The 20914-nt window shown below is 34.7% G+C and overlaps 3 protein-coding genes, 1 non-coding gene and 1 pseudogene across 4 annotated transcripts; 2 read left to right on the top strand and 3 right to left on the bottom strand.

Moving 5' to 3' along the window:
- Positions 1-1246: 1246 nt before the first annotated feature.
- Positions 1247-3248, bottom strand: LOC127421440 (60S ribosomal protein L14-like). The gene is made up of 6 exons (XM_051664486.1): positions 3183-3248; positions 2485-2586; positions 2221-2315; positions 1897-1996; positions 1446-1499; positions 1247-1345 (listed from the first exon to the last, which is right to left on the bottom strand). The coding sequence occupies exons 1-6, from the start codon at positions 3183-3185 to the stop codon at positions 1277-1279; spliced, it is 423 nt and encodes a 140-aa protein (XP_051520446.1). The 5' UTR covers positions 3186-3248; the 3' UTR covers positions 1247-1276.
- Positions 3249-3722: 474 nt separating this feature from the next.
- On the top strand, positions 3723-3794 carry trnap-agg (transfer RNA proline (anticodon AGG)). Its single transcript has one exon. It is a non-coding gene; the product is annotated as a tRNA-Pro (tRNA).
- A 2238-nt stretch (positions 3795-6032) lies between these two features.
- LOC127421438 (1-acylglycerol-3-phosphate O-acyltransferase ABHD5) lies at positions 6033-9188 on the top strand. The gene is made up of 7 exons (XM_051664485.1): positions 6033-6082; positions 6478-6563; positions 6645-7065; positions 7218-7372; positions 8172-8283; positions 8392-8578; positions 8675-9188. Exons 1-7 carry the CDS (start codon positions 6042-6044, stop codon positions 8777-8779), a joined length of 1107 nt encoding a protein of 368 aa, XP_051520445.1. The 5' UTR covers positions 6033-6041; the 3' UTR covers positions 8780-9188.
- A 10-nt stretch (positions 9189-9198) lies between these two features.
- LOC127421439 (uncharacterized) lies at positions 9199-13104 on the bottom strand (annotated as a pseudogene).
- A 1410-nt stretch (positions 13105-14514) lies between these two features.
- On the bottom strand, positions 14515-20420 carry LOC127421646 (pentraxin fusion protein-like). The gene is made up of 9 exons (XM_051664776.1): positions 20315-20420; positions 18914-18929; positions 18445-18581; positions 18094-18129; positions 17825-17881; positions 16504-16539; positions 15920-16202; positions 15028-15164; positions 14515-14585 (listed from the first exon to the last, which is right to left on the bottom strand). The coding sequence occupies exons 1-9, from the start codon at positions 20418-20420 to the stop codon at positions 14515-14517; spliced, it is 879 nt and encodes a 292-aa protein (XP_051520736.1).
- Between the last annotated feature and the right edge of the window lie 494 nt (positions 20421-20914).

Here is a 20914-nt window from a genome sequence, read left to right as displayed (position 1 = left end):
AGCTCATAGCCCAAGTTGCTTGAAGTCCAGTGTTAAGTTTCCACAGTCTGTGATGATTTGGGGTGCAATGTCATCTGCTGGTGTTGGTCCATTGTGTTTTTTGAAAACCAAAGTCACTGCACCCGTTTACCAAGACATTTTGGAGCACTTCATGCTTCCTTCTGCTGACCAGCTTTTTAAAGATGCTGATTTCATTTTCCAGCAGGACTTGGCACCTGCCCACACTGCCAAAAGCACCAAAAGTTTGTTAAATGACCATGGTGTTGGTGTGCTTGACTGGCCAGCAAACTCACCAGACCTGAATCCCATAGAGAATCTATGGGGTATTGTCAAGAGGAAAATGAGAAACAAGAGACCAAAAGATGCAGATGAGCTGAAGGCCACTGTCAAAGAAACCTGGGCTTCCATACCACCTCAGCAGTGCCACAAACTGATCACCTCCATGCCACGCCAAATTGAGGCAGTAATTAAAGCAAAAGGAGCCCCTACCAAGTATTCAGTACATATACAGTAAATGAACATACTTTTCAGAAGGCCAACAATTCACTAAAAATGTTTTTTTTATTTTTTATTTTTTTTATTGGTCTTATGTATTCTAATTTTTTGAGATAGTGAATTGGTGGGTTTTTGTTAAATGTGAGCCAAAATCATCACAATTAAAAGAACCAAAGACTTAAACTACTTCAGTCTGTGTGCATTGAATTTATTTAATACGAGTTTCACAATTTGAGTTGAATTACTGAAATAAATGAACTTTTCCACGACATTCTAATTTATTGAGATGCACCTGTATGTGATTAGCCATTTTAACTTTTTATTTTTTCAATGCAGCATAGATTGCAACTCTCTTTTAGAAAGTAAGAAATGCAAAGTTTTACTGAAATGTCTAATTCTCAATGTTGCTTGGGCAACATGGAATATTTGTACTTCAAAAAATGTCTCAGTAGGACCTTTTCAAATTTATAACTGAAGGCAAAAGATGATTTTAAACTGATTTAAGAAACAGTGACAATTTTCACCTAATATATTGATGTTGATAAGTTTACGGAGATACTATGCGTCAACTACCCACATACACATCTGAATTCTGTCTTGTGCAATATATTTTACATTACCTTTTTACATGCATTAAGAAACTGGTGTAAACCCATGTGTGCACCATTTAGATGTCAATTTAAAATTCCCTGAGTGCAAAACCACCTACCCGCCTGTGGGTGCACAACATAATTAACAACAGAGACAGAGCTATAAGTCAAACACGTTTATTGAAGATAGTTTATGCTTTCTTTTGTGCTGTAGCAGCTTTCTGGAGCTTCTTCATCTCGTGTTTAATGATACTGTTCCTCTGCAAAGTTAAAACAAACATATAGGTTAGTTTGTGCAACCTCTTATGAAGCATTATACACCATAAAATATATTTTTATTGCTATCCAACAAAAACGTACCATTTTCTTGGCCTTCATCACCTTGTAGCGATCAAAGTCAGACATCATGGCCCTCTGTTAAGAGAGTATGATATTTAGCATGGTTGGAAAATATTAAGCAGATAATGAACATGTTTTGCCTGTTAAATTCCCTGTGATCCAGCCAACTACAAACTTAAAACAAGATTCGCTAGATGAACAGAACTAACTCATCACTCACACCATATTTCCACCAGGTTACAAAGACATCTCACAAAAGTGTAATTTAGCGAAAGTGTTACGAAAAAGAAACTTTAAATCACCATGAGCCAAGTACATTTACATTTTATATTTATCTTTTTATGCAAAGCGACTTACAAATGAGTACAGCAAAATCTAACAACTGCTCTGTATAACAGTGTTTGGAGGCCTCATTGAGGTCTTGGGCTGAATAACTCTAAGTAACAACTCTGTTTGGGCTGACAACACAAACCTTTTTTCTGGCCTCAATTTTCTTGGCCCAGCTGCTTTCTGCCCACTTTTTGTTTATCTCTGCCTTTTCCCAGGCACGTCTCACATACTTCTGACGGGCACTGAAGTCAACAAAAACAGAAAATGTGATGCGTGAAATACTGTATAAGAATGCAATTAAATAAAATCAACTTTGCGATGAAAATATTACAGTCTGGAAATAATTTAGACATGTGGTTTGCCCCATGGATTTTGCTTCAGTTAGAGCAGCGCAATCACTTTTCAGCTCAGTGAACAAAAAAAAATTAAAAAATTAAAAAAAAAAGGTCAAGGCACACGAGCTCACCTGTGAGGTACTTTGATGACATAGTCAGTGAGCTGCAAGCACTTGAATGGCATAGCCTGTCTCTTTACTCCAGTGCATGGGCCATCTACCAGTGCCTAAATCGTGACAAGAACTGTTCAGTTACACTTCACAACTGCTCATTTCTGTCATATGTGATTTAGCACAACAACAACAAATTTCTGGTCTTACGCTCGTTAGATCCTTTTATTTAAAAAAATAATAAAAAGACTGCACCAACACATGCAGTTGAAATCACAATCTTACCCTGTTTTGGTCAATGACATCAACAATTGCCACCAGCTTGCCCTCGTGCGGACCAAATGCAACGAAGGCAACGCGGCCGATTTCGACAAAGCGCTTAAACACCTGAGAAAAGAACATTTAGAAAGAAAAATACAAATTAGACTGATACACTGTTAGTTCAAGAGCCTTTCAAAGAACATTTACCACAGCACACTACTTAGCATTCCATTTCCCGTAAAAATAAACAATTGGAAACGCACATTTAGCTCACTTTCAGTCTATTTTGGTTGGTTTCTCCAATTCCAAACACGTTAGCCTTAATTTCCACAGTACAACTGTCCGCGCCGAGTGATCAGCCACACACTCATATGAACAAGACTCAAAGCAGCACAACGACGCAGTATGGCGGGTTAATGATAGAGGATACATTCCTTAAGCATGGTTTAGGTAGTAATGAAGTGTAAAACACGAGTCTAAGGTCTGTCCGACCGTAAAATGTCAGTAACTCCGGCCTAACTCACTCCACCACGTTGTTTCGAGACGTGCTTGACGCTTCTTTCCTCACCGATTGAGCCAAATGGCTCATTTATACTTCATAAACACTACATATGGGGTGTTTAGACATTGGAACACGTATTTGATGCATTCTATGTGGGACACGCAAAGGAAAAATACTATATTTAGTCAATTTCAGACTTCGCGTAAATGAGTTCACTTACCATGATGGTAGAATGTGGTAGAAAAAGGACTATAGCACTTCCGCTCGGGAATGATGAGACTTCCGTTTCTACACTGCGCACGCGCAGAGCGAATTTAATTGTCAAAATGTATATTGATTAAATACATAAATATATAAAGTCACACTATACAAGTGTTTGATTTACATTTCTGTTCAGTTTATAATCATACAAGACCAAGCATGTGCTGTGACAATGCCACGGCTGGTAATTTTAGGTAAGAACAACAACAACAAAAAATAATAAAGGGGAAATTGGTTGTATTTTGGAAAATCTACAGAGCTTTCAAATAATTACATATTTTATGTAACTTCTGGTAGGCACATTATTAAAAAGTATCATAAACTTGCTGGTTATCGCAAGAATGGCACAGAACTGTTAAACGCAGTTCACCGTGTGACCGCTGGGTGGCCTTTGAAGGCACACGGCAGATGGAACAGATGTTCACAGTCACACGTAAATACAAACTTTACAGCAAACGTGGCATTTTATAATAAAGTTGTGTCTGCTATTTGAAGAGGTGGCTCGTTGGTCTAGGGGTATGATTCTCGCTTAGGGTGCGAGAGGTCCCGGGTTCAAATCCCGGACGAGCCCATCATTACGTTTTGGACGTTGAAATTGTCATCACTTTATCACTATATAATTGACAAAACTGGCGAAAAGCAAGCAAGATAATCATCTTAAACTCAAATATGAATATATAGCCAGTATATTATTTGATGGCTTTGTAAGTCCATTTAAAAAAATTCATGGAAACAATATTTTCTGCCAAAAATCAATTATGAGTATTATATATATTTTTTATTTATTAAATATTTCAAATATTCAAACATTTAAAAACAAACAGTACAAATAGAAATAAAAACAAAGAAATAAAAGGGCATCACAAATACATATCAAATTCATTTAACAATGACAGTTTTTCTGGGTTTCTTTTTTTTATGTTATAGACTTAAAATTAATAACAAAGGCTGTTTGGAAATTGGCAAAATTGGGTTTTAATTCACTCACTCTGATGAATATAATATTTTTCAAATAACAGAAACAAATCAATTATAGGGTACAGCGGGGATAAAGGCACACCTTAAGGAAAATTTGCCTTTTGTCTGGTCATAAAGTCTGTCAAGATTCAAGAAATACATTTATTTTTGTTGAATATTAAAGGAGCAACATAATTTGTGTGGAAAGAAATAACAACAGAAGGTTGTTTTGTATACATTTGTTAACTTATGCAACTTAATGCAAATACTTTTGAGACGGCAAGATGCTTTTTTGAGTTTATGCTTATCCAAAATAACCATTTCAGAACAGGGTGCATAATTTCTCTTTATTTCAATCACATTTGACATTTCATTACATCTCAAGTATTTTATTTACAAATGAATCTCCACTGTGACTCGATCAGTCAATGTGAGCGCACTTTGAGCATTTTTCATAACAAATCTATTCCCTCCACTGTAACAGAGGGGCTTTTTACCCCAAATACTATCCTTTCACTTATTGGACAGTTGTTGAATTTATATATATATATATAATCACCTTAAACAAAATTGAAAATTACAAATAAGTATTTTGTCTCAAAATAAATGTGTTAATTTTCAGGATATTCATTAGCTACATAAATTTGCAATATGAAAAAAAAAATTGTGAAATATTAGATCAAATTGCCTCAAAATAAACCTTTAGACATTACACACAATGATGTCATGGATCAGGGAAATTTTGCAATGTATAGTGACAAACAGGAATTTGGGAAAGTGCTGTGGTACTTTTATGCTACTTAGTGTTTTGGGAGAAAATAAAATCAAAGGAGCCTTTTACCCCATTGTACCCTGTATTTTTCTTTTTTAAATGTCATGTTCATTTGATTGAAGTATAACTGCTGATATTGAGGACTAAATTAATTATCACTTTCAAACTCAGAAATTGTGACATCTCATGCCAAAACGAAAGTTGAATAGGGACATTCAAAAAATAAATGGACAATAGTTTCTTTTTGACCATTAAAAAGAACAATTGTAATCTATATCCAGATGAAAGCACTCTAGTTTTTTTTTTTTTTTTTTTTTCACATGATATATTCTGTGAGCAATTTGAAAAGGGTATATCTTTAGTTTTATTTGTTACAAAGTAATGGTTAAAACCCCAAAATATTTTCCCACACAAATGAGGGAAACATGTCACACAAATTTCGATGGTGGGGTCGAAATATGAACAAAAATAGATCTTATTATCTGATTACTACACTTGTCATTAACCACATCAATGTTATCTAAAAACAAATGTTTAGAAATCTTACTATCTACAGTACAACATTACACCATGTGCTTTGACCTCTGAACAGAGATTTTGTTATGAAAGAAATTGATTTCATGACAGTACAGTATTCTTTAACTGAAATATGACACCTAAATTTACAACATATTAATACTTAAACAACCAACCAACCCACAGTCAAACCACTGTCTAAAATCAGTGATTAAATCAGTTATTATTACTTATTACTTATATTATTACTAGGCTACTATTCTTGTGACTAGCCTATTGTAAAATAGCAATAAAAAAATATTTCTTTGAAATATCTTTCAAATAGTGTTTTCAGAAGTAAACGAAAAGTCTTCTTTTTCATTTATTTATTTATCTGATGAAGAATAAACAATAACATAAAGAAGAAGTAAGAGTGCTTTTTAAGTAATTTGACTTGGCAGTTCCCAAGAGTGGGTGAAAGGTGCATCTTTGGCCCTTGGGAATCTTCTTTGACCACATCCCTCTTTGCACTGTTTATGTGTCAGTCCACTTTCTTGCAAAATAATATTCCAGTGATGACAGCCCCGAGGAGCTATGAGAACGGATCAAGAGGATCTTGTATTTTCAACAAGGAGGTAAGCTTTTGCATTTGTATATACAGTATCTCTATGTGTATGTGAAATAGAGAGAAACAGTAAGACAAAAATGTTAGTTCAGGCAAGTAGAACAAGCAGTAGTAGTCAGTGTGATATTATACAATTATGGCTTACATAATATCTCCACAAAGATGCTTTGATGGCACCTATATTTTGTGCATTTAATGGAAATATGTTTCCTAAATTATGATCACAAAATAGATTATCTGCTTATAATGATTTTATTGGTTATTAAAGTTGTAGAAATATTTGATCATAAGAAGACTGAGACTTTAAAGCAGTCTGTGATGTAGAAATCAGGAGAAGGTAGTAACTGAATTTGGATGTCATTAAATCTTCATGTCATATGCGAATCTGTTCATTCTGCATTATAGATTACGGTGGATCTCCAGTTGGCTGCCCTCCTGGTGCCCAACCTCTCTCTCTCAGCTTGAAAAAGCAGAAAACAGAATCCTAAAGCGTAAGTGTGTGATGGTGTAAGTTGTAACTTCTAAAAAGTTTCTGATTTCCATTCTACTTGTTATCTCAATTCTTTTTTCAGCCATCAGTGTCAAGTTTACACGAGGACATGTTCCCATATCTAATGGCAACTACATCTGGACTCTCGGCTTCAATGAAACAAAGAGCTCATCCTACCATTCAGGTCTCCCAGCCTCTGGGGTTGGAGACCTGCAGCAGGTCCCACTAGTGCTCCTGCATGGTTTTGGTGGTGGAGTGGGTCTCTGGGTTAAAAACCTACCTGCCCTTACAAAGGGAGGAAGGCCTGTATACGCACTAGACCTGCTGGGTTTTGGCCGCAGCAGTCGACCAATTTTTGGCAGTGACCCCAGTGAAGCAGAGGAGCAGTTTGTACAATCATTGGAGGACTGGAGACAGGCAGAAGGTTTGGAACATATGATTCTCCTCGGCCATGATCTTGGAGGTTATGTGTCCACTGCCTATGCCCTGAAATATCCTCACAGGTGAATGTGTGTGTGTGTGTGTATATATGTGTGTGTGTTTGGAACTGAAAAATGTATTTTAATAATATTGCTTCTAAGATAAATTGCTTACTCAGTCAAGAATGTTTTTCAAGCACTGCTATAAAAAAGATTTTAAAATGAATTTGTCACAGATTGAAGCACTTGTTGTTGGTGGAACCATGGGGTTTTTCAGCAAGACCGAATGATCAGGAATCAGAGCGTTGGATTCCCATTTGGATTAAAGCCATTGGTGCTGCAATGAATCCTTTCAACCCTCTTGGTCCACTTAGGCTGGCAGGACCATTGGGTATTCACAGTCATATTTACACTCTGTAATACACAACCAAACAAACTAAGAGAAGTGTGCATTCACAAAAGAGTCCCAAGACATTTTCCATGGTATTGTTTGCTAATTTAAAGGTGCACTTTAGTAACTTTTTGTAACTTTTTGTTTGTGTCATCTTGGACCTACAGTAACACCTAGTGGTGTGGATGCAGCATCATTCAAAATCAATAGTTTTCAGTTACAGATGCCATTGTAGAAATTCACTATCCTCAATCAGCTATGATTAATTTAATTAAAGAGTGAAAGTGTCCAATAACAAGACGGTTACTGAGATTAGGCGAGTAGTTTTCAGCTGGTCATGTGATTCTAAAATGGCAGCCCCCTATGAGGGTGCCCCGCCCCATGTAGAATAAAACAGCATTTATAAGGTTACTGATATGACTAGAGTCCTCATCTCATGTGAGTGCTCATGATTTTATATATATTTTTCAAAACTACAATTCATTTCTTTAGGAGTAAAACTTTTTTAATGTGGAAAAACTTACTGAGTGGACCTTTAAATATTGTAATATACGTAAGAAAACAAAATTATTTCCTAAATTCCATACTCATGTCCGTTTCACTCATGTTTTTGGGATTGCAGTTTCAAAAATGTTCTCCCAAGTTCTTTATGAACTTATAAACAGTTGACAAGTGAATCCAGCTAAAATAGTACCTAAATGCAAGAGTAAAGAGTAAAACATACCCAAACAGACATTACTGTATAATACCCCAAAATATATGATCTGTGTATTCTTAATGTACTTACTGACTTTTGCAGGTCCTTTGTTGCTACAGGCTTTGCGTTCAGATTTTAAGCAGAAATATGCTTCTCTATTTGAGGATGACACAGTGGCTGATTACATATACCATGTGAATGTGCAGATGCCCAGGTAAGCATGTAGCCCTGCCTCTGGACAGCCTAACTTTAAGTGCTTGCTGACCACACAGACACAAATTAAATGATGTTAACAAATTTGTGTTGTAATTGTAAATCTCAGTGGAGAGACAGCATTTAAAAATATGACGATCCCATATGGATGGCCCCAGAACCCCATGATGGAGCGTGTAGGGATGATCAGTCCCTCTCTTCCTTTGTCTTTTATCTACGGATCCCGTTCAAACATTGATGGCCAGTCAGGAAAAGCCATCCAAGAAATCAGAACAAACTCACATACAGAAATCATAGTGAGTTTTATTTATATGGTTTTGCTGTTTTTTTTTTTTTGTTTGTTTTTTTTTTAAATGCTCTATATTGACCCTGTTCTTCTCATTTCCCCCTAGGCCATTCAGGGTGCAGGTCATTACGTATTTGCGGACCAATCAGATGACTTTAACCAGGCTGTGCTCAAGATATGTAACAATGTCAGAGACATCATCAATATATAGAAGATGAAAAAAAGGATTAACAAGATAGAGGAGAGGAAGAATAAAAGGGAACTTAATGACAGAGAGGGGTGAACTGAGAAATAACAAAAAGAACAAGAGAATGCTTGGAGGAGTGAGAACATGAGCTAGAGACATGTGTGAGTGATAGAAGGATCATATTAAGGTGTGAAATAAGAGATAGATACCTGAGGTAAGAAGAAGGTAAAAAGAAAGAAAAAAACATGGAAACAAGGAAGGAAAAAATGTCAAAACCTGTTTTTATACTTTTGGATAATTATAATTTACACTTAAAACAATATCTGTACTTTATGAACTCTGTTTTTCATACTAAAGCTGAATTAATAAATAATAGGAATATGTAGGTATTTATAGTAAGAAATAAATACAAAAACTGTCATTCAATAAAGGATCCAAGTACACTTCATTCCGCTTGTAATATGTACCTAAACATAAATATGTTAAATCTTGTGATCTGAACACAGTAACTGTGAAGAACGAAATCGAGAAAAGCAGTTGTGCACATCAAATATGGGTGTATTTATTATGGTTTCATACATCACTGAAGCAATGATTTTAATGTTTTAACACATTGTTCATGTCTTAAAACATGAACTTTACATTTAAAAATCAAGTTTAAAGTAATAAAGCAATGCCCAGTCAGAAGTCCCAGCCTTTATCCAGATGCAATCTCCTGTTAAACAGAGAAACAATGCATACTTTGTTTTAAAGTCATTTTAAAATAATGAAAGCAAACAAAGTAATTTATCCTTCATGACAAAATGTATAATTAAGCTAACTTTAGTTGTTTAAAATGCTAAGGAAAGTGAATGGTGCTCGCCTGTGCAAATCTCGCTTACAAAATGTTATGCTATTGTGGGCAGATGCCAGGGTGCTGTTGTGTGGTAGCCAAAGTGTCCTGAATGGTTGTTAGTGTATTTCTGTGCTGTTGCTAGTGTGTTCCTGGTGGTTGCTTACTGGCCCAAGTTAAAAGAGGCCACCCACGTATTTCTGTTATTCTGGTCCCTAGATATGGATCAGGTCACCCCCTCCCTGTAAGTCTATAGGATCTTTTGGGCTTAGAAAAGTAATAAACAGACCTCTTCTCAACAATCTGCATGGTTTGAGATATGATTCATATCCCTAGCACAGATGGTGTGGAATGAGCTATGTCTTGCCTTAGTAAGCGCCACTAATAAGCATTCTTAAGCTAGTTAAAATAAACCACCACATTTTGGTGAACCTCAGACTCCATATGCTGTTTTCACCAATTTACTAGATCTTACCCGTCTTGAGCCATTGGAAAACCAAACACCTCCACTTCACACAGACTCAGAATTCCTTCTCTTGGGAGAACTACAGTCACATAACGTCCTTCCAACAGATAGCCACAGCCAAAGGACTTAGTCTCACCTGCTGTGATATTTGACACTGTAGCACATCTACAAGGGGAGAAATTAAGTGAGAAATAAATTGATTGAAAAGAAATTAGATTGTGAAATCTTGAAAAGTTCCTTTTTTTTTGTTTTTCTCTACTCACATCCGGTTCTCCTTTCCATTGTTTTCCAGCGAGTTCCCAATACGGATTTTGACACCAGTCAAGTCTTCCCAACAGCAGTCACCTCGACTTGTTAGAGCTACTGATGCGATTGCATATCTACGGTGAAGGTCAACCCTCCACTAAGGGAAATCCTCTTGTGTAGATTGGCTGCAAGAGCCCTTCTCAAGTATTTAATTTTGGTTTCCATCAATAGCGTTTTGAGCTAAACCAAAGCCAGACAATTCCTTATGCAGGCTGGACTGTGTGTCTCTTCCTCTGAGGGCCAGATTACGCTGTGTCGATTTATCTGAGAAAGATAGATAGATAGGTAGAACAATTTATTTAAGTTATAATTTCAGAATTGATTCCCTTCTCGGACTCTCACCATGGAGATGAACAGACTGGGGTGTAACATCTTCATCTGCCAATAAAATCAAAACATCATTTTTTAGATAACACGTGCACTGATGTACACATATAGAGTATTCTCACACTTTCTCCACCATACCTGCAAATACCTCCACCTCACACAGTGTTAGAATTTCTTTGTATCCAGGCAGGAAAATGTTGACAAATTTCCCTTCTATAGGTTTAAACTTGAATGTCTTTATGCCATGTGATGAAACTGAACGGACAGTTGCTGCCCTGAATGTAAAAAGAAAGACATAAATTTAAAGTAAAACAAAACAGACAAAGTGCCCTTCCATTCAGTGTTAAAAGGTAATCAGTTTAATTCATAAGACATTACTGAATAAACCTAAATCAGAGGAGATGTCTAAAAAAATATTAATTTTACTTACAGTTTGTCGCTATTGCCATTGTTTTGAGGCTGTTTCCAATGCGAATCTGAGCTCCATTTATTCGTTCTGAACAGCAGTCTCCACGATTGTTGATTGCAACTGAGGTAACATTGCGGACGCCAAACAACTCAACTCTCCACCATGGATTATTCTCAATTTTAGTGTGACTGCATGATGAATGCAAGTATACTGAATCTCTGTTGCCATCTACAGCATTCTGGGCATTTCCCAAAGAATTATAGGTGGAGGAATGCACAGCATTGGCTTTCAAAGCAAGATTTTCTGTCCAAGATGAAAGTACATAAATAAATACAATAAGTGAAATAAAGTACTGAAGCTAATATACTTTGATCATTTCACATGCAGGCAAAAGCATCTGCGTAAAAGAATATTTTTTCATTTGATGATTTAGATATTTAACAGATTTTAAAACTGTTTTCAATTTTAACAATAACTGGAGAAAAAAGAAAGTTCAGTTATAAAGATATTTAGAAGTCACTTAAAATAATAGGAGTTTATATTGGTCTTAAATTATAAGTATGATAAGTAAATGATAATATTACAGCATAGGCAATTTGCAATCAGCTGTTTTAAGCAAGAAAATGATCATTTTGGTAAATATTATAGTTATAGTTCTACTTGTTTTAAATTAAGCTCACCTGTAAAAAAAAAAAAAAAAAGGAAAAAAAAAGAAAAAAGAAACACAGCCCAGGCAGAAATGTGAGCAGCAAAATCATAGTCATGATTATCTCAACTATAAGACTACAGAACATCAGTGTATGTTTCAAAAACCTCCTATCTTTTATTTACTTTGAGATACAGGATGTAATTCTGTTGTTAAAGAGAAACCCAGTTTAGGTCATTTACCTGAAACAAACCTCCCACTGTGTTTGCACATTGGTGGAGATGTTGGCCATATTAATATCTGTGTTTCAATTTTGTCTTAATTAAAACACCTATAATCCCATAATTTCCAAATTCCTTATACTCTCAGCAACACAATTTTTACCAAGAGAAAATATGACTTATATCACTCTGGCCTAAATGAGAGAATATGTTATTTTGCTTATTGTATGTGGTCAGTGGCTAATTGACTTTGACTGTTGGCTGAAGTGTGTTTGCATTTGTGTTGGTGAAGCACCTGTTTGTTCAAGGTTCTGTCAACCTTCCCTTACATTAGCAATATACTACAAATAGTTTTAAATTAATGTTAAATATACTGTGTGTGTGTGTGTGTATATACTGTATTTCTATATATACTGTATATACAGGGTTGGGAGAGTTACTTTTGAAATGTATTCAACTACAGATTACAGAATACATGCTGTAAAATGTAATTTGTAACGTATTCTGTTAGATTACTCAAGGTCAGTAACGTATTCTAAATATTTTGGATTACTTCTTCAGCACTGGTAGATATTTTCACTTGTTTTGACTATAAAAACTCTGCCAGTACAGTAAGACAAAATACACATGTTAAAAATACATTCTCTGAAAAACCTAAATATCTTATGCAGTGTTGTTTCTAAAACTAAAATCTAACTGATCTTGTTTTAAGGATTTTTAGATATTTTTACAGGAAAACAATACAACAATTATCATCAAGAATATGATTTTTGCCCTAATATCAAAGGTCTTGTTAGAAAAAAATTAATTATGATCCAACGTAAATTTTCTTGATAACAAAATATGATTGTGGCTGGTAACATGTGCATGTAAAATGGCTAGAAATAGCATTTTAGCTTAGCGTAAAGCTGACAATTTACACAAGGTTTATTTCTGTTTCTTCTGCTCCAAACTTACTTCAAACTTACTTCTCTGTCTGCTCGTATGAATGTAACACATCATAAGAAAGTGTTTCACCGCTGTTCAAATGCACTTTGGATCGCATCATTTATATGTATAAATGTTTTCCATCTGAAAGGACAAAATATTAAATGAAACAAATGACAATAAAATGCAAAGTAATCTCTTCAGTATTCAAAATACTTTTTTGAATGTAACTGTATTCTAATTACCAATTATTTAAATTGTAACTGTAGTGGAATACCCCAACCCTGGAGTAACGGAATACATGTAATGGGATTACGTATTTAAAATACAAAATATAAGTAACTGTATTCCACTACAGTTACAATTTAAATATAATATATATATATACAGCTCTGGAAAAAATTAAGAGACCACTTCAAAATGATCAGTTTCTCTGGATTTACTATTTATAGGTATGTGTTTGAGTTAAATATTTTGTTTTATTCTATAAAGTACTGACAAAATTTCTCCCGAATTCCAAATAAAAACATTGTCACTTAGAGCATTTATTTGCAGAAAACGACAACTGGTCAAAATAACAAAAAAGATGCAGTGTTTTCAGACCTCGAATAATGCAAAGAAAACAAGTTCATATTCATTTTTAAACAACACAACACTAATGTTTTAACTTAGGAAGTGTTCAGAAATCAATATTTGGTGGAATAACCCTGATTTTCAATCATAGCTTTCATGCGTCTTGGCATGCTCTCTACCAGTCTTTCACATTGCTGTTGGGTGACTTTATGCCACTCCTAGCTCAAAAATTCAAGCAGCTCGGCTTTGTTTGATGGCTTGTGGCCATCCATCTTCCTCTTGATTACATTCCAGAGGTTTTCAATGGGGTTCAGGTCTGGAGATTAGGCTGGCCATGACAGGGTCTTGATCCGGTGGTCCTCCATCCACAACCTTGATTGACCTGGCTGTGTGGCATGGAGCATTGTCCTGCTGGAAAATCCAACCTCAGAGTTGTCAGAGCAGAAGGAAGCAAGTTTTCTTCCAGGATAACCTTGTACATGGCTTGATTCATGCATCATTCACAAAGACGAATCTGCCTGATTCCAGCCTTGCTGAAGCACCCCCAGATCATCACTGATCCTCCTGGAGAGGCCTACAAGCTACAGTGTCTCGCACCCACTGTGAAATTTGGTGGAGGATCAGTGATGATCTGGGGGTGCTTCAGCAAGGCTGGAATCAGGCAGATTCGTCTTTGTGAAGGATGCATTAATCTATCTATCTATCTATCTATCTATCTATATATAACATTAAGTATTTCATTAAAATGAAGTATATTTAAGCATTATTAAGTGCACTTAAGCATTATTTATGTCATTGTTAATAGTTAATAATTTGCCTGGAAAGTTGTAAAAACAAGCTGAAGTTATATGTGCAAAAGATGGTTTCAAACAGGGAATGATTTTCACAGGGGTTTGTTCATCAAGAAAAAAGTGGAAATACTGAAAATTTTACAGTTATTGTTTATCTGACAGCATTTTTTTTAAAAAACATCTCAAATCCAATAGTAAAAAAATTAAAAGATAATTCACGATAGTTAAAACCGAAACACTGATGAGACTGAACCAGTTCAATCAATACAGCTCATCAACAACCAATTTATAATATACCACCACATGAATTGTCTTCATTGCACCAGTTTTTACTGCCACCATGAAAATGAATTAATAAACATTGTTAACTTATAAAGTACTAAATAATAGCTTTTTTTAAATTTTTATTTTTTTACATAAGCCAGTATAGCAAAAAGTGTTGTTTTTATGAGAACGTTGAAAGCTTTAAACATGTGACAACATGAGCAAAATGAGTAATACATTCAAGTATGTATTAAAAAGTATACTGAATCACAACTTACAGGGTATGAATAAGCATGAAAAATGCACTCACAAAGTTTTTACTTTAAAGATTGAGAAAATGCATAATAAATTAGTACATTACAAATATACTCTACACACTTTCAACATATTTACATTTAAGTCATTTAAGTAAGAGATCAGGAAAAACCAGATCAGCCAATTAACAGACAGATGAACATAACCACATCATTTATAGATAGCATGATTATACTATATATTTCTGTATCTTACCTGCAAAAACCTGAACCTCACATAGAGTGAGTACTTTCTTGTCCCCTGGCAGGAAAATATTGACATATCGTCCTTCAATAGGGTTGAATATGAATGTTTCCGTTCCAGCAGATCGGATGGATCCAACAGTAGCAGCTCTGATGATTCAGACAAAAAAAAAGTTATAAAAATTACAAATCAAAAGCAATATTTTACAAAATACAAATGAATACAGAGAAGGGTAGTTATCCTCTAAAAAACATGTCATTAATTTGACAGTTATTGTTTATCTAATTTTGAAAGTAATTTTTCATACATTTCAAATCCAGTAATAAAAATTTAATAAATAGATCATTTAAAATAGCTAAAGCAGACACATACTGATGAGAATGAGCCAGTTCAATCTGTACAGCTTATCAACAATTTATTATATTACAAATCCATGTATTGTTTTCCATGGTTTCTTTGGCACATTCTTCCTGCATAAATATGGAATAATAAACTCCATACAGTATTAATTTATAGGCAAGCACCGAATGCAGACTGCATTTGTATTTTGGTGATACATAATTATGCTGCTACCTATTAAATACAACTGGAAATGACATATGACACTAGCATCATTAGCCTATTTAGAAATGTTCCCCTTTGAAATGTCACTATTATTTCTTAAAATATTTATTTTTAATAATAATATTTATATTATATCCATAAATGTAACTCAGTGTGCAAAAAATAAATAAATAATAAAATAAAATAAAAAATGTCATATAGAGTTACTGATAATTACTGAAGGAAAGCCTGTAATAATTCCACATTCAGGTGATGAGTAAGATGAATGCCTGGGGAACTTTGGAATGCAAATTTTAGTAATTCCCTAAAAAAAAAAAAAAAAAATACAAAAAAACCTTACAGCTCATTGTTGTTGCCATTGTTTTCCAGGCTGTTCCCAATATGAATTTGAGCTCGGATTATTCGCTCCTCACAGCAGTCTGCACGGTTAGTGATGGTAATCATTGTTACTTTGTGAACTTCAGTCAAATCCACTCTCCACCAGGGATTCTTCTCAGCTGCAGTGTGAGTGCATGAGCCCTCGAAATATTCTGACTCTTTGTTGCCATCAACAGCATTCTCTGCAATTCCCAACTGACTGTAGGTGGAGGACTGGACAGCTCTGGCTCCAGATGCAAGATTCTCTGTTCAAGATTATACCAACAAGATTGGTCGTTTCAGGGATTTGCAATGCTTGTTACACTCAAAAGGAGGTCAGGTAATAATTAAAGAATATGCCTCCTGCATTTGTTGGTCAAACCTGCTGCTGAAAATTTCATTTTTAGAGAGCACAAAGAAAATTCAACAATTTATTCTTTTATTTCCTTTTTTTAATAACTAACTAATCAACACTTAAAAGGCTCCCATCTATTTTGACCAATACATTTCCATGACCTTTCCAAGCATTTGTGATAACCTGATACAGATATTTGTGATATCACTCACCACTGACAGGATAGGCCTGTGATGTGGGTTCTATATCTGCCAGTGAAATGACAACGGTTATTACAACTTTTCATGTAACACAAATACACAATATTTTTTTCTTTCTTTCACTCTCACTCTATAAGCCCTTTATGTGTCCCTGCAAATGGGTAGCTGACAAATAACTTGTAAATGAACTTTTTCAATATCAAGATTTTAATATAAAATGTATTTAAATTTATGGTAAGGTGTAATATAATTGCTAATTGTTTCTTTTAGGGTTTTCACCATTTTAAAATCACCTATTAACTTTTTTTTTTTTCATGTTCAGTTCATGGTGTGACTAATGAATTTTCAAAAGCAGAAATATTCCATTATCTCAATAATGAGGTTCTAAAAAGGGCAAACATAATAAATGATGTAATTATTAAATGTTTGTTTTAGATTATAGTAATTATATATTATTATACAATTTAATACTGCAGGACACTGCTTGGCACGCCATTTCAACAACCCACATACAGTGCCTTAACCTTTCACAATAGCAAAACTAAACATTTACTTATTGTATTTTCTGATTTGAATGTAAATTTGATAATAAAAGCAAATTTAAGCAGTGTGGTGGACATTATTAGACATCATTAGATTGAGTTATTTGTTCTGCATCTGCTAATTAAATCACAATAGTTATGTCCCTGTGTCTTGTCACTTCAGTGGAAGTAGGAAAAGTACTTTCATATGATACTTTCTGCCTTTTGTCATACAGATCACTTAAGTTAGCAAGCTTTGTCTATCCTATGTGGCCGTTTGGTTTGTCACATATTAAAACAAAGAAGGTACATGGTGGATACATACCACCAGTAACAAAATTAGATCGAGTTGTTGGTTCCACATCTGCTAATGAAGTTACAACAGTTATGTAGACAGTTCATGCATTGGTTGCACATTTACCAACTTTTTGTTCCTTTGTTTCTTTTCTCTTTTCAGATGATCCTTGATAACACTTTACAATGAGGTTGCATTCATTAACATAAGTTAACATGAACTAAAAAAAAACAATACTTTTTCAGCTCTAATTCATCTTGATGAATGTAAATTTCAATATATTCTAATACATTTTTTAAATTAAAAAGTTATGTATGTATGTTAATATTAGTTAATGCATTATGAACATGAAATAACAATTAACAATTGTATCTTTATAATTTAACCTTATTGAAAAGTGCTGCCTGATCCTTTCTGCCTCTTACATATACCTGATTGTAAAACAAGTAGAGTCAGAGTCTTAATGAATCTATTGCTGTCATATGATATATCATATATTATAAGCCATTAAGAACTTATGGTGGATACTCACCATCGGTGACAGCTACAGTGTACTGAGATATTAGCTCTTCGTCTGCTAACGAAAACACAATGGTTATGTAGGAAATTCATGCAGATGTAAATATACAAAGTGAAGTTTTAAAACAGTAAGCTGGCTCGATATCTACTGTCTACATGGAGTATTAACTACATTAATAGTAGGAATGGAACCTCATGGGCCACATGGATTTAATGGATTGGATTAAAATATGGTAAAATGTTAAATGTATTATGGTGGATAATTACCTTTAACATCAGCGTCCTGGGTTATTATCTCCACGTCTGCTAGGGAAATTCATATAGCATTCATAGCATTACATAAAATTATATAAAATATCATAACTTTATTAATATTTTAAATAATAACCATTGGCTTACAAAAGTTACAAAAATTACATTCTATAAGAGTTTGTCATTAAAAGTGCATTAAAGCATATGGTGGACAATCACCATGGACCTCAGTTGGCTGTGATGTGGTTTGGGATGTAACTACCTCACCTCATTTAAAGATTAATCGTTATTCATTAATAATTAATCAAATTATTTATTAATAATTAATATGATTAATAATTAGGCAAGCAAAGATACATTCATTACCTGCAAATACCTGAACCTCACATAGAGTGAGTATTTTATTGTTCCCAGGTAGAAAAATGTTGACAAACTGTCCTTCAATATCCTTAAATGTAAATGTTGCTGTGCCACCAGCCGGGATGGACTCAACAGTTGCAACCCTGCAGATAAATGAAAGATTTCACCAGATATCAACATCCCTTGAGTTGAGATGTAAACTGCCCCCATAAATCAGATTGAACCCGGAGTACTCTTTGTCTCCATGTTGGTGCAAGAATTAGTTTAGAGTATCTATGTTTGCACTATCAAGCATGTCAAGCACCCATCTAAACAGATTGGCAGCAGATTTAGTTTTCTTACATTTCTTTAAAGTTTTAGAACAAACCACATAAAGTACTTCTCCAGGCTCCCTTGGACAAGATTACTGCTATCAAAACTTGCCCAGAGAGAGAAAAAAAAAAAAAAAAACTAGGGCTGTACAAGCTGACCTGACCTGATCTGATTGTTGACTTTAGAATCAACAGTCAACGTGCATGTATACACGCTCAGTGTTTTGGCACGAGAAAGCCATACTCTGAAGTCAAAAGTGATTAATAGATACATACATGAAACATTTTGTTGAGGTACTTTTTCAGAGAAAATCTGTGAATTCTGGATATAGATGTATTTGTTAATGTAATGTGAGTGAAAAATATTTCCCTTATTAAAGGGATAGTTCACCCAAAAATGAAAATTCTCTAATCCTCACCCTCATGCCATCCCAGATGTGTATGATTTTCTTTCTTCTGCAGAACACAAACAAAGATGTTTAGAAGAATATCTCAGCTCTGTAGGTCCATACAATGCAAGTGAATGGGGGCCAGCACTTTGAAGTGCATAAATGCAGCATACAAATAATCCATAAGACTCCAGTGGTTTAATCCATGTCTTCTGAAGTGATATGATATGTGTGGGTGAGCAACAGTCCTTTTTTACTATAAATTCTCCTCCACACCCAGTAGATGGTGATAGGCACGAAGAATGCAAGTCACCAAAAACAAAAGAAAAAGAATGTGAAATTGGAGATTTATAGTAAAAAACTTAAATATTGATCTGTTTCTCACCCACACCCTGTCAAATCACTTCTGAAAGCATACAGTAGATTTAACCACTGGTGTTGTATGGATTTATTTTATGCTGCCTTTATGTGCTTTTTGGAGCTTCAAAATTCTGGCCACAATTCAGTTGCATTGTATGGACCTACAGAGCTTTTGAGTTTGTGTTCTGCAAAAGAAAAAAGGTCATACACATCTAAAATGGCATGAGGGTGTGTAAATGCTGAGAGAATTTTCATTTTTTTGGTGAACTCTCACTTTAAGGCTGCTGCACTCAGCCATTTTTTTGTTGTTTTCCACTGGCCGATATGGCAGTCGTCTTGTGCTTATACTGACACCTAGTGGCATGGATGCAGTATCACGCAAAAGTTTTCAGTTACTGATACTATACAAGGAGCTCTTAAATACCAATACCATTGTAGACAGGCACTATTCACAGTCAGTCATGATTAATTTAGTCCACAAGCAAAAAGTGTCCAAAAAACGGGGTCTTACAGAGATAAACCCAGTAGTATTTGACTGGCCATGTGATCTCAATAAGGTGGCCTACTTGAGGCAACCCACTACATGTTAAATAAAACAGTTATTTGGCTACTGATATGAATGGAGTCTTAATTTCATGTGAGTGTACATAATTTCAAACAGATTTTTTAAAAGTATGATTCATTTCTTTGTGAGTAAAACTTTTTTAATGATGAAAAAATTACTGAGCGCACTGACCAGACCAGGAAACTAAAACTAGAAGAATAAATAATGGCAGACATCATAAACAGAAGATTCAGATGATAGTAAAAAATGACATAGTTCATTGTTATTGCCGTTATTTTCCAGGCTATTACCAATACGAATCTGAACACCTTCTATCCGCTGACTACGACAGTCTCCACGATTAGTGATGGTAACCATGGTCACATTGTAGACTTTAGTCAAGTCTACTCACCACCAGGGATTTATTCTCAGTTGCGGTGTGAGTGCATGGACCCTCCATGAAATCTGGATCACTATTTCCATCTACTGCATTCTGGGCACATCCCATATTGTAATTGTACATGGAGGACTGAGCAGTATTGTGTCCAGAGGCAAGATTCTCTGTTCAAGATCATATGAAAGTTATATTTCCATGTTATTTATAAAGTCTTTAAACAATCTTTAAAGTCCCAATAAAATATTTTTAAAAAATGTAAAATATATTACAAACCATCCAGCAATTTCTTAACATTTGTGCACATTAATATCTATACACATTATCTCTGCTCCCAAAATGATTGTTGGAGAAAAAGGGCCAAATTCTTTTCATATAGAGGAATTCAGCTGTCATGATTTTTTAAATAAGCACAGAGGAAACAATTTTTACTATGACTACTTGCAGGGTACTGATGTAGATAATATATTTGTGTTAC

This window comes from Myxocyprinus asiaticus, chromosome 30 (assembly GCF_019703515.2).
Source record: "Myxocyprinus asiaticus isolate MX2 ecotype Aquarium Trade chromosome 30, UBuf_Myxa_2, whole genome shotgun sequence".
In the NCBI taxonomy this organism is placed as follows: Eukaryota; Metazoa; Chordata; class Actinopteri; order Cypriniformes; family Catostomidae; genus Myxocyprinus; species Myxocyprinus asiaticus.
Note: the sequence above shows the minus strand (reverse complement) of the source record. Positions and strands in the feature narration are given on the sequence as shown.